The 13,152-nt window shown below is 42.9% G+C and overlaps 1 protein-coding gene across 1 annotated transcript in view; it reads right to left on the reverse strand.

Moving 5' to 3' along the window:
- Positions 1 to 578: 578 nt before the first annotated feature.
- CDK5RAP2 (CDK5 regulatory subunit associated protein 2) overlaps positions 579 to 13,152 on the reverse strand; it is a 687,227-nt gene continuing 674,653 nt past the window's right edge. Inside the window, exons 37-38 of the mRNA XM_069241280.1 lie at positions 8,702 to 8,748; positions 579 to 1,097 (exon numbers count right to left, since the gene is read on the reverse strand). Of these exons, the coding sequence (XP_069097381.1) occupies positions 1,071 to 1,097; positions 8,702 to 8,748 (74 nt within the window). The 3' untranslated portion in view covers positions 579 to 1,070. The remainder of the gene's footprint in view (positions 1,098 to 8,701; positions 8,749 to 13,152) is intronic.

The raw sequence follows: 13,152 nt of genomic DNA on the forward strand, positions 1-13,152 counted from the left end.
GCTCCACCAGTCACGACCAAGAGGGAGAATGTGGATATGGAGCGACTGTCTGGAACCTACCAACACGTGGCAAATCTGGTTGCCAGCCAGCCATCTGTTCAAATCTATAGTTTTTTTTGTAGTTTACCAAACTGGCAAGCTTGCCTCTTAACCAGATATCAAATTGTACCATGACAAGTAACATGTGCAAAATACCTGTATTCCAAAATTCAGAACTGTTGAATAAAACACTGTACTAGCTGCTAGTAGGCTATGATTAGTAGCAATTATTAGAGCAATGTATGTTCTTCTCTCGTTTTACAGATAGAGTCTCACCTCTGTTGATCTATGTTAGCTGAAGTGGTGGAGGTCACACTCCTTAGATCTGTACATGAGATTTTTTAAAGAATGAAGTACTCATGCAACAGTGATAACATAAAATAGAAGTTATACGTTTTGACTACACATTCATTTTTGAAGTAGATATGTAGTGTAGTGTGCTAAAAATGTGACACACAAACTGGCATACATACTAGTACTCCTCTGCATCACTATTAAACTTTCCATTTAGACAATAAAAGATCAACCAGAATTTTTTTAATGCAAGATTTAATTTGCAAAGTCAGTTTTTGAAGCCTCTTATAGTATCTAAAAATGAAGCAAAATTGTTATAAAATGTACATATTTATACATATATATTTTACAGCTGCAATTGAAAGTACCTGGTACCATCACTTTTGTGCAATTCTTAAAAGCGCATATTTTCTGTGTTAAAAAAAGTTTTAAAAGGGCATGGTGTTTTGTAATGCATTAAAAAAAACTGTAAAAGGCAGAAAGAATACGTTTACAAAAAAAATAAAAAAGAGGCAGTGTGTTTTGTTGCTCAGCTATTTAAAAAACATGACTTAAAAAAAAAAACACTGTTTGGATTGTTATTTTGACCAACAGTCATTAATTACTGTATTCTATAAATTATAATTAATAAAACATTAAATACAAAACTCTTATTTCAGGAAGACACTTGTCACACAAATATTTAATTTCTTTCATGCACTCGTTATTTTCTTTGAGCTGTCCGAAGCGCTCTTGGCTCAAGGTCGGATCTCACTTGGCTGATTCTAGAAGAAAAGATGTACATATATTTTAAGTTAAACACATTTTAAAATTGATAAAATCAGGAAACACGTTTGTAACCTCAGGTTTTTGTGGTCTAAGTAACATAGTTTTATTTTAATTTACTGAAGACTTTCAAACAGTAGTTCAAAATAACTATAGCAGGAGTCATGTTAATACCAGAGAACTAAAGATCAGCAGCCTTGAGCAGTACTGTACTATGTAAATACACTCTAAGATACCGGGTTCTATCGAATGACACTTAAGTGTACCTGGAGGAATTATATGCTAAAGAAAAACCAAGAGGGATTCCAGCATTGGGGTAATAATGCACTGTTTGCCTTTAGTAACATTGGTTCTGATGGACACCATAGACTCTTCCTCTGTCAAGCAACCTCACCCCCTTTGCTGGAAATATGAAAAATTATAGTGGTGGCAAGTAGCGCCAGAAGTACCAAGCTGGACATTACTTCACCGATCTACATCATTGAAAGGGTTTACAAGGGTACACATGGATCCGTGGCATCTGCACCATCATCTTCTCAGATATAACTTTGCCTAGAAGCAGACAAGGACTTGAGGAACGTTCTGTGGATAAGATAAGAATCATCTGCATTGCTTTGGATTCTGTCAGGTCTGCATATTTCATCGTTCGAAAATATTGAGCTCCAATGTCCTAGGGAAGTAAGCGGACAGCAAAGAGCAACAGCTGTAAATGGTAACAGCAGATGCTGTGTAAGGTACAACCACACCTGTTTCTTTAGCTATCATCATAAAACGGCACAGGCATTGTGTGGTATCTGAGTGAATGCACGGGGGGGTTTAATAACCTGTTCAGGTAAAAGTGTCTGTCAATCAATTTTACTAACGCAAGGGATGGCCTTCTCTTTTGATGGACAGACTCTTTCCTTTATAATATACTCTCAGCAATACTACAAAGCATACATATTCCACAAATCTGCAGTAAACAGACAATCCAAATGATACCTTTGATCAAGTGTAAAAACAATAATGCTTTGAGAATTTATGTAAGGAGGACGAATCTTGTGAACATCCCAGAGGAGCGCTGCTCTAGCCTCTAGCTACTCTTGGTGCAGTACATCAAGCAGAAATGATAACTATCCACGGAGACACCTCGTCACTCACCCAGAGTGCCAGACATAATCCAAAACCAACTGTCTTTAAAATTATCCGTTTTAATACATTATGTCTCAATTCTTTCAGATTAACGTCTATTTAACATGTCCGCTGCCTTAGACGGATCATGAAACGATGAAAATGCAGTAGCACATTCACTCTGGTCCAAATCGAAAGTAACCTTAAAGTAATGACTCACAAGAAATCATTGTCTCTACAAATTCGGTCTTTTCCCCTTATTTCCATTCTCTGTTCGTCTTTCTCTTCCTTCAAGTTCTTTCTGTATTTCTCTATTTCTCCATCTATCTCTGTGCAGCCACCAAGTTTCAGATGTGCCCATGTCCCTTCCTCGAATACCCGGAAATGGCGAGCAACCCTTCGTTCCTTCCTGACTCACTTCCTGCGGCTGCCACTGCAGTACCAGTGAAGGGCCACAGGAAAGTTATTTTTTATTAATGTTAGACTTGGCAATGCCTTTCCATTTTACAAGAGGATGAGTTCGATAATTCATGAGTTCTAGGTCTTGATATTCATAGCTCTTTAATTAATTGGACGACTTTATGTCACATCTGTTTACAAGTATGTAGCAGGCCTCATTGTTAGTAAGAAAAGCCTCGATAGGGCTAATATTTTCAGGCATCTACAGTTGTTCGTTTTTAAAAAGGAGCAAATGTTCAACTTTGTGCTGGTTCAGCTCTTGAGATCAAGTATTCGGCTGGTGCATAACTATTTATTTACATTTTTGAAGGTTTTCTCACTCTTCTGGCTGAGGCCGTTTTATGTTCAGTAAATCCCTTTACCTGAGAAGGAGAGTCCAAATGAAGGGTAAGAGAGCTAGAAGTATAGTCTTAAACACAGCACTATTCACATGTAGATCCTTTATTCCCCAATTAGGTCGATAGTAGTGGAAAATAACCCATTGCCTTGCGTCCATGATGAGGAGCGGCCCTATGAGGAAAAATGTCACCGTACGTGAATAAGGTTTTACGGGCCAGATGTAGCAAAATGACATTTTGCGAATTGCAAATTGCGAGTACTAGCGACTCGCAATTTGCAAGTCGCAAAATGTCATGCAGAAAGGTGTCTCAGACACCTTCTGCGAGTCGGTATGGAGTCGCAAAGACCCACCTCATTAATATTAATGAGGTGGGTCGCAAATTGCGGCCCCATACCGACTATGGGCACTCGCTAACATGGAGGCCTGCTGTAGTCAGCAGGCCTCCATGTTAGCGACCTGCTTTTAAATAAAGCATTTTTTTTTTTTTTTTTTTAAATGTAGCCCGTTTTCCCTAAGGGAAAACGAGCTGCGTTTCAAAAAATCCGAAACCTTTTGTTTCGGTTTTTTCAGGGCAGGGAGTGGTCCCTTGGACCACTCCCTGCCCTGAAAAAATGATTTGGGGTCCATTCACAAAGGGGAAGGGGTCCCATGGGGACCCCTTCCCGTTTGCGAATGGGTTACCATCCACTTCAAGTGGATGGTAACTGCGACTCCATTTGCGACCGCATACGCGGTCACAAATGGAATTGCATACCATTGCGAATCGCAAATAGGAAGGGAACACCCCTTCCTATTTGCGATTCGGAAATGCATTTTGCGAGTCGGATCCGACTCGCAAAATGCATTTCAACATAGCAAAGTGGCTTTTGCGAGTCGCAAACGGCGTTTTTCGCCGTTTGCGACTCGCAAAACCCTTGCTACATCTGGCCCTACATTCTTTAAATAAAATAGCTTAGACTAACGTTACTGGTAGCAGTGAATTATTTTGAACCCAACTCATACTAACTGGGTTGAAAAGGGCTTACAAGCAAATAGATGCTCTTTTATGTCTGAAAAATGCAAACCTTAAGCCTCTTGCAAAATTATGGAAAAGCTTTGTGGCAAAGACAATAAATATCCAAGGTCACTTAGAATCCAGTAAGTAGATAATGCCCTGGTTCTTTCCAAACAGAAGATTCAGGCTAATACCAAGCAATAAACAATCCTCCACACCAGGAGAGTAAGATGTGACACGTACAGTATATGAAGAGCTACATAAATAAAACTACAGTACAATAGAATACAAAGCAATCAGGGGAACTATGCTTGGACACATGAAGGGTCATGAAAACCAGAGCTCCCTAGAACCAAAAAACCATAGTCAATGACCCCCTAAAAACGTAATCTTCTGTGATGGTCCTTTAGGTGCCTTAGGAAGATTCACTGACAATCCTACATCATAAAGATGGATAGTCACACCAGTGACGAGTCAGAGAAAAGCCCAAAAAGACCTAACGTAGGCCTGCATAACTTTGAGGAACATGGTGGAGGATCACGTGATGAAAGTCAGCATGGAAAGGAGTAGTCTGTATTGATAAAACACACCCTCTGGCTCCCAAACCCAAATATAAGAATAAGTTGCAGATGGGGTAAGTAGGCACATGTATTTTGTAGACTCAGGGTCAATTTCCAAAAATTAAGAACTATGCATCTGTGCCAGGGTCACAACCTTGAACGTCTTCTTGGGCAAGTACCTCTTGAAGAAGGTGAAGGTTAAAAATGTCTACAACCCTACCTAGCTATTGCTCACTGAGAAGAATCTGGAGTAGAAGGGCTAGATTACTTCCTCTACGGGTAACTCTACGATTTTTTCTGGAGAATTTCTAGTGTGACAGATACAGATAGGATGGGAAATGAGGTGAGAGGAGACACACACTAAAAATTCAACGAAACCAGTGGTCTGAATTTCAAATCCAGAGGAACAAGGGAAGGTGAATCGGAGATCGATAGATTGTGGCACAAACTCAACATTTGGCCTTTTGGAAGATGAAAAGAAGTCACCTCTGTTTTTCCCATTCATGAACCAAGGTAGAAGAGATGATGTTTTCTGCTAAGGAACTAGGTTTTTAATTTGCTGTCCAGTAGCCAACTGGTCTGTGTGAGCACACAGACTGGTGAAGACTTAAAACCCAGAAAGAGACACATTTATCCTATATGATACCAAGGCCTCACACAGGGAAGGCAATCAATTTAATACTTATACACACTGGCATTTGTTAAGAACCAAGGATCAAAGTGTGCTAAACCAACTAATGATTAGTTGAGGGATGAAAGGCAACACACGTTTGAAAAACTTTATTCAGTCACAGACCATAAAAATAACAACCATCAACATAATAAAAAATAAAAAAAATAAAAAATCACATTTTCCTGCATCATAAATACTTGTTGAATACGATTATTTACATTTCATTTAGTAGCCATTGATAATAAAATCAATAAAATCAGTAAAAAAAACACTAATTCATTGCAGAAAAAAAAAATCTGAGAGAGAAGCAGCCGGCTAAGCTAATCTATGCCCATTGGGGCAGAAGGGTACTCATTTTACGTCGTATTGGCCAAATACACTCCAGGAGACGTGCTCAAGAATTTAATCCCAGCAACTTCCAGGGTATAGAGCGTACCATGACCCCACAGTTCTGTTCTGTAGGCCGCTACAGTTTCTGCCCTCCAGGTTTCAAGAAAAAGGGGGGGGGGGGGGGGGGATTGGATGAAGTAAAGTTTTGTTCACAAATTTTAAGATAATGGCTGCCCTATGGTTTAGTATAAGGGTGCTTTTAGTGACCTGATTTACCCAGGTGTACTGGACAAACGAATGCCAAGACAGTAAAAAATCAAGCACTTTCTCCAACTCCTCCCCATCCAAAATCAGGGACCCTCTGAATCCTCTTGCTTGCATTAATAACAAGGTCATGGTCAGAACAGAAAGTTTTAACCCTTTTCAAAAGGATCTCAAACCCTTTGGGAGTTCTGGATACTAGCAAGGCTGGTATTTTCGTTTCCCCTAGTACTGGGGAGTCACTGTCGCAGCCCAAGAGATAGTCTATACAACCATTAAAAAACAAGAAAAAATAAGGTAGGCGCTAGGACACAACCTTGCCTTACTCCCTTATCGACTCTAAAGGGTTCCATGATTTCTATGTTTTCTCCTTAACGGAACTGGACATAGGTGGCAGGGTGGAGCCCGATAATAATATCAAGGAGATGGCCTAGAACTCCTAGATCTCTAAGAATACACCACAGTTTGCCTCTTGGGACCATACTAAATGCTGATTTAAAGTCGACAAAGGCAACATAGAGGCTTCCCTCTTAAGCTCGACCTCCTTCCACCTAATTAACTGGAACCTGAAAACTTGAAAACTTGATCTACTGTACTGGTGTTTGTACAAAAGCCAGCCTGAAATTGAGTATCTCATCTTCCTCTATTCAAGAAAGCAGACAGTCTAATATTAGTTTCCAAACAATTTTGTGATTGAGTCAATCAGACTGATGTACCAGTAATTGGCTGGGCCCGAGTTCGAGCCTTCCTTGTGTATGGGAATGATCTCAGCTCCCTTCCATGATATGGGTATGTCTGCATCCGCCATGGTGGCAATGGCGAGATGAGCAAGGTAAGGTGCCCAAGTGGCTGGGTCAGACCTCAAGAAATCCGATGGAATAAGATCTAACCCTGGCACCCTTCCAGATTCCTGTTGACTAACACATTCAATTTCATACAAAGAAGTCATGTTTTTCATTTCCACTATTTTAAACACCATGCTGGAAGTGAAGGATTCTCCAAGCAAGGGAGGTAGGAGATGTATGGAGCTGTGTAATAACAGGAAATAATTGCTTAGATTAGGTGCCAAGAATAAGTGTGGGAAGATAAGCCTTATTAGGTAGAAAGAGGCCATAAAACACCGTTTATTAAACATGTGTCAGAGAGTCCAAGTCGCATGGGAGGAGGCCGTAGTGACATGGGCCCTGAAACTTTTAGAGACAAAGAATGAACCAGTGGCAATCGAACTGTAATCACTGGAGATAGTAGCAATAGTAGTTAATAAAACTAGAGCTTAGGAGCTACAAGTATTTCCTTAATCAATAATTCATGGAGAAGTAACCCGCATTTGAAAAGTTCAAATCGCCATGAAGAAAATAATCAAATAATTTAGCAGAAGAATATTAGTGTCTTGTTGACAGAACATGGGCCATCTCTAGTGACTGAAAAGGTATCTAGGTCAGCGAGACTCTGAAAGTGGCCAAGGCCCGACTATCCTGAGACCACCCTATGGGCCACCATTGGTTTAGCATCTGGAACAAATCTATTCATCTGTCAGTAATCTCTGCCACCCATCACAAATCGTCTCTGGAGACAGCTGTTGAATATGATCATCAGATGTGTTTAGAAAAGTAAGAATTGGAAAAGGCCAGGCCTTTTGCATCTTTGTCAATGAAGATACAGCAAAGTGATTGAGGGCTCACTCCATTCTGGGAGTGCCTGAAGAGCATATTCCCAGAGCCAGAAGCCAGCATAGCTTGAAGTCACCTTTCTGAGGCCATCAAGGCCACGGTACAGCTTTTGCCTTGCTGTAAATGGTCATGTTCCATACTCTCTGGCTACATATACGTTGGAATGGTGAGGTAGATGTGCTTGGTTTCTTTTCCATTAAGCAAAATGTGTGACATGACGAAATGCTCAGTTGGGTTACAGCAGGAAAGCCCTGGAGTTAGTTTCTCAAATTCTGTTACAAAGTCAAATTTAATGCTGTTTTGCCACCTCAAAATTAGTCTGCTGCTAGGTTTATTGGACATCTCAAGGCAGTGCCCTCTGACATGCTGTGTTGGTATCTTCAGAAAGAGATCAGAATTCGGCATTAACAGCACATAAGGAACACCACTAGTTTGAACATCTTGAGATTGGTCACCATATGGAATTTACAAGAATTCAGATCGACTAATGTTTATATCAGTTAAAGATAGATCTCTGTGTCTCTGTTCAAAAATGGGTTCACTTGCATTTTGCTACACTGCATAAGATAAATGCCTGCAAATATGTCTGGTCTTTGAAGTTGCAACTGAAAAGGGACTGCATACTCAGGTAATAGGTAGACTGGGAATCAAGCAATAAAGGCAGTTGGTCAAAGGAATGTCATTTCAGCAATATACACGTTCTTTGAATTTGGAGTTCTGCAGCGTTGCATAAACAAAATCAGGTCAACATGGAAGCCAGGAAAAACGAACTGAGGCACAAACAACAAACATCTGGGAGGCAATTTAGTTAAGAACCAAATAACCCCACATGCACAATTTTCAGCGTTGATGATATGCATATACGATCTATCAGACTGGAAAAGGGAATGTAAGAATGAGCCAGACAGGTGGTGAATGGTGGCCATCTAATTGCATGCATGGCATTTTCAATTTTCAACTGGGTCTCACTTGCAACTGGGAAACATACAAGACGGAGATGCACTGAATTACCATTAGATTGAAAGATGGCTGCCATCAGCAATCTCGAAAAGGACAGAGGGATCATTTAAGGTATAAAAATTATTCATGTTAATATTCAAGCGCATCACAATAGAGAATGACAACTTTTAAAGTTGTACCAGATGTGTTATATAAAACTGAGCTAGTGCGGAAGTACATACTGATCTCGATTTTATACTAACATACCTCTAGATTTCCTCGAGCTTTTCGTAAGACATCATGGGTCAAAGCCACTGAAAATTATTAAAGAAATCGAGTTATGTAACATTCTATATAGGTCAGATATGTTTATTTCACACTTTATCAAAAGGTAAAACAAATTAAACCAAAATGCACTTTTACAAAAGATGTTTGTACTGTAAGAATAAAGGGCTTCTTTGGCACATTAATCATAAAATCATATTGTCAGCACATTACATAGTTCAGGTAAAGAGGTCGCTCAGTAGGTAGCCTAACAGACTTACCTTCGACTCCATCATCACAGCTACCGGTTGAAATTGGCAGAAGACAGTAATTACAACCATTTACATTGGTGTACAAGCACTTGCCATAATTGGCAACAAAACAGTACACACTGTCACATGGATTAAATAATCAAACATTTCTTGCACTTAGCGTATATTTGCTGTAAAACAGAAGTGTAGAGTCACATTTTTCTTAAAGATAAGAGGTTGATGGAAACCGGAAGTAGTTCTACAATTTCAGGGCCTATATAGGGCACTCATACTCCTTGTTATGCCAGCATTTCTTAAAATAAACAACTACTTCAAACCCTGCAACTTATCCACATAGTTCAGCTTTGGTACAAAGGAACCTAAAAAGTGATGGGCGGAATATCTGAATTAATCTCAGCCATTGGTAGTTACTTACAGCTGAATCCCAGCCCATTATGCACACATTCTGCACACCATGCCACCTCAGTTTGGATCCAGACATTTGCATATCAGTCTTGATCCTCCTCCAAAAGGAGCAGTACAGCCCTGAACTGCCAGGCAACATCCTCCCTGAATCAGAGCACAAGCACCTCAATACCAGTTTCGTCCTGAATGGGGTTCTTCAGTATGTGCAACTTGGCTCTAGTAACAGTGCATACAGGAGTCACATCTGGGCATGTGCATCACATTAAATCATACCAAAAAAGTTTTCAACAGAATGCGTGAATTAATCTCAGCCACTGGTAATTACCCAGGCCTCATCCCAGTCCATCATTATTCAGCACACAGTGCCACCTCAGTTTGAACCCAGCCATATGCAAATCAGTCTTAGTCTTGCTCCAATAGGAGCAGTCCAGCTCAAACTGCCTAGTCAAGTCACCTCAAGATGGGAACATAAGCATCCCCAGACCGGTCTGTTCCTACTGGGGCAGGGCAAAGACAGATTTGCATATGAATGGGTCTCCGTCTAGAATGGCACAGTGAGTTAAAAACAATGGCCTGAAATGACACCGTGAGTGACTGCCAGTTGCTTTTATCAATTCAAGCATTCCTTCCATGATCTTGTTTTTGAAATAGCTGCCCTAAGTGCAATGGGTATGCCTAGACAAGGGTCCCATGCTCTCTGTGCCACAGGACACAAGCTATACCTCACTGACCTATGTTGGTCGAAACCGGTCTGGGTTCTAAGTCTTATCCTTCAACACACGCTCTCGGAAACGGCTCATGGATCAGTCTCAAGATTGCTTCAGGGAAATAGTACGACACCGGTGAAGAAGTGGGGCCTCTGCCAGTCACGCCACCAGGAACTTTATACGCCATTCCCGCAACGCCTTCAGGCGAAGGCAGGAGCCGCAATCCTTGGAGTCATAGTGTTCCCTAAGGCACCACATTCAAACAGTATGAGGGCCTGTGGCCGGCATCTGTCTGCTACAGAACCCATAAAGTTTGAATCCCAAGGACATGAGAAAAAAGGGCACACTGTTCCTTCAACAGAAAATGTTGGGACAGGCCAAAAATGGCCTGAGGAACTGCTCCAGATCTGCATTGGAAGAGCAGAAAAGAAGGAACTGATGCCAGCACTTCGGAGAGGGGATTATATGGACTCAGTCTATGTCACATCCGGTGGACGACATCGCTACAGAGTCACACTATGCCCTCTTCCAATGCGCAGAGGTACTGCTGGGAAATAATTTCCAGATCCAGTCTGGTGCTGGGGGAGAATTCTAAGGTAAGGAATCTGCGGCTAGATGTCTCTATCATATGATATCCCTGACCTCTACAGATGAGTTGACACCACTACCATCACTTTCATAAACACTCAAGGCGTACAGGTAACGCCAAAGAGGAGCACAGCAAACTGAAAGTGTTCTTGGCCTACCGTGAACCGAAGGACAGGGATGTGAAAATAAGCATCTGGCATGTCCAGCGATACCATCCTGTCTCCTGGGTAAAGGACAGACAGGGCTAGTAAGAGTCTGGCCATTTTGAATTTCTCTTTTTTTCAGGAAGAGATTGAGAAGACACAGATATAAAATAGGATGAAGACTCTCAACCTCCTTAGGCACCAGAAAGTAGTGGGAATAGCAACCATGACCGACTTCTGATGCTAGCACCTTCTCTATAGCCAACACCTCCTGACGAAGCAAGGAGAAGTGGCCCTCCGTCAGCTGTTATAAGTAGGTGGCATGGGTGGGTGGGGACCAAAAAGGGAAGGGAGAAGCCCCTTTGGACGAGCCTGCGAAACCCAATGGTTGGATATTAATGACCTCCAGTGGTACAGGTGATGGCGTATCCTGCTCCCACTTGATGTCCATGAGAGTCGGAGGCCACACTAAAGAAGTTTGGAGGCTATGGTTACTGGGGTGAGGGGGTGCAGGAGGGTAGACTGGCTATACCTCTGGCTGCCTGGCCCAAGTTGTTTGTGGAAACTGCACCATCGGCCACAAAACAATTGTGCAGATTGCTGGCTAGGCTGGCTTGGCATGTACAGACAAAGATGGAATGCCCTTCCATGGCCACAAAAGGGGCGAAAGGTGGATAGGGGTTGGCATGGGACCATGGAAAGGCACAAGAACCTGGCAGTACTTCTGTAGTACTTAAAGCACTCAAGCACAGGTCCAAAAACCATAAAAGGGCATGTCCATGAGAAAGGTTTGGACATCTCCCGAAAAGCCAGTGGTTCTCAGCCAGGCGTGATGCCAAAGGGCCACTAACAATGACATTTTTTTTGCCCAGCGAATCAGTCATATCCAGCCACATCATATGGTGAACTTGGCCGCGTACCTCCCAGCAGCAACTGCTTCAGAGAATATGGCTTGGGCCTCCTCCAAGTCCATGGGCAGCACTTACGTAACATTGTCCTACATGATATGGAAGTATCAGCCTAAGAGGCATGAGGTGTTCACCGATCGCAGTGCCAGGCTGAAGGAAGAGAACATTCTCTTCCCAAAAGTATTCAGCCTTTTGGATTCACTGTCTGGTGAAGTCAAAGGGAATGAGCCAGGGCTAACTTTGGAGATGGAAGCCTGGCTCACTGAGCTCTCCGGGGTGGGGTGTTGGGTGAGGAAACTGAGGTCCCTGGTGCGGGATGATGGTGATGGGCAATTGTCCTAGTCACAGAAGCCTCTGTGCAGGGCTTGGACCAGGCCCTGAATAGGACATCTATAATGGCTTAATTAAATGGGAATAATGGTTTGATGGGGGCATCTCCCAGCTGAAAGACCTCCGTCAAAATGCTAGCCTTGAATGCCACTGAGGGCACAACTTCAGCAGCCCTTTGCACCACTATTGAGAAAGAGGCACCCTCCTCCATATCTATGGCATGGGTAGGGACCAGGCCAGTGTCTGGGAAGGTGTCCAGTCCACTGGCATCCACCAGATCCACAAACCAGTTGTCCTCTGTCTCATCTAACAGGCTTCTATAAGGGTAGGAAGACCGTTACCATTCATCCCCCAAACCAGGCCTATCATATGAATAAGGCACTGGCTCTGTCATGGAAAGTCTGCCCCCATTAGAGCCAGAGCAGACCAATCAATCAATCAATCAAGTAATTTATAAAGCGCGCTACTCACACTTCAGGGTCTCAAGGCACTGGGGAGGGGGGGCTACTGATCGAACAGCCATGTCTTGAGGCGTTTCCTGAATGTCGGGAGGTCCTGGGTCTGGCATAGGTGGAGCGGTAGGGAGTTCAAGGTCTTGGCAGAGAGGCGAGAGAAGGATCTTCCTCTGGCGGTGGTGCAGCGAGTGCGGGGGGATGGAGGCGAGGGCGAGGCTGGTGGAGCTGAGATGGCGGGTGGGGGTATGGAAGGTGAGTCTGTCGTTGAGGTAGGCCAGACCTGTGTTGTGGAGGGCTTTGTGTGCATGGGTGAGGAGTTTGAAGGTGATCCTCTTCGATACGGGTAGCCAGTGTAGGTCTCTGGGGTGGGCAGAGATGTGGTCACGGCGTGGAACGTCGAAGGTGAGTCGGGCGGAAGCGTTTTGGATACGTTGCATTTTCATTTGTAGTTTGGCCGTAGTTCCTGCACAGAGTGCGCTTCCATAGTCCAGTCGGCTGCTGATCAGGGCATGGGTGACTGTTTTTCTGGTTTCAACGGGAATCCACTTGAAAATCTTTGCACTGTGTCGAATGACGGCTCCCTTGAGCTAACGGGCTGACGAGCCTTGGTGAGGCACCTGCGCACCAGAGTGGTACATAAACCTGA

The sequence above is a fragment of the Pleurodeles waltl genome, chromosome 6 (genome assembly GCF_031143425.1).
Source record: "Pleurodeles waltl isolate 20211129_DDA chromosome 6, aPleWal1.hap1.20221129, whole genome shotgun sequence".
NCBI classification, from domain to species: Eukaryota; Metazoa; Chordata; class Amphibia; order Caudata; family Salamandridae; genus Pleurodeles; species Pleurodeles waltl.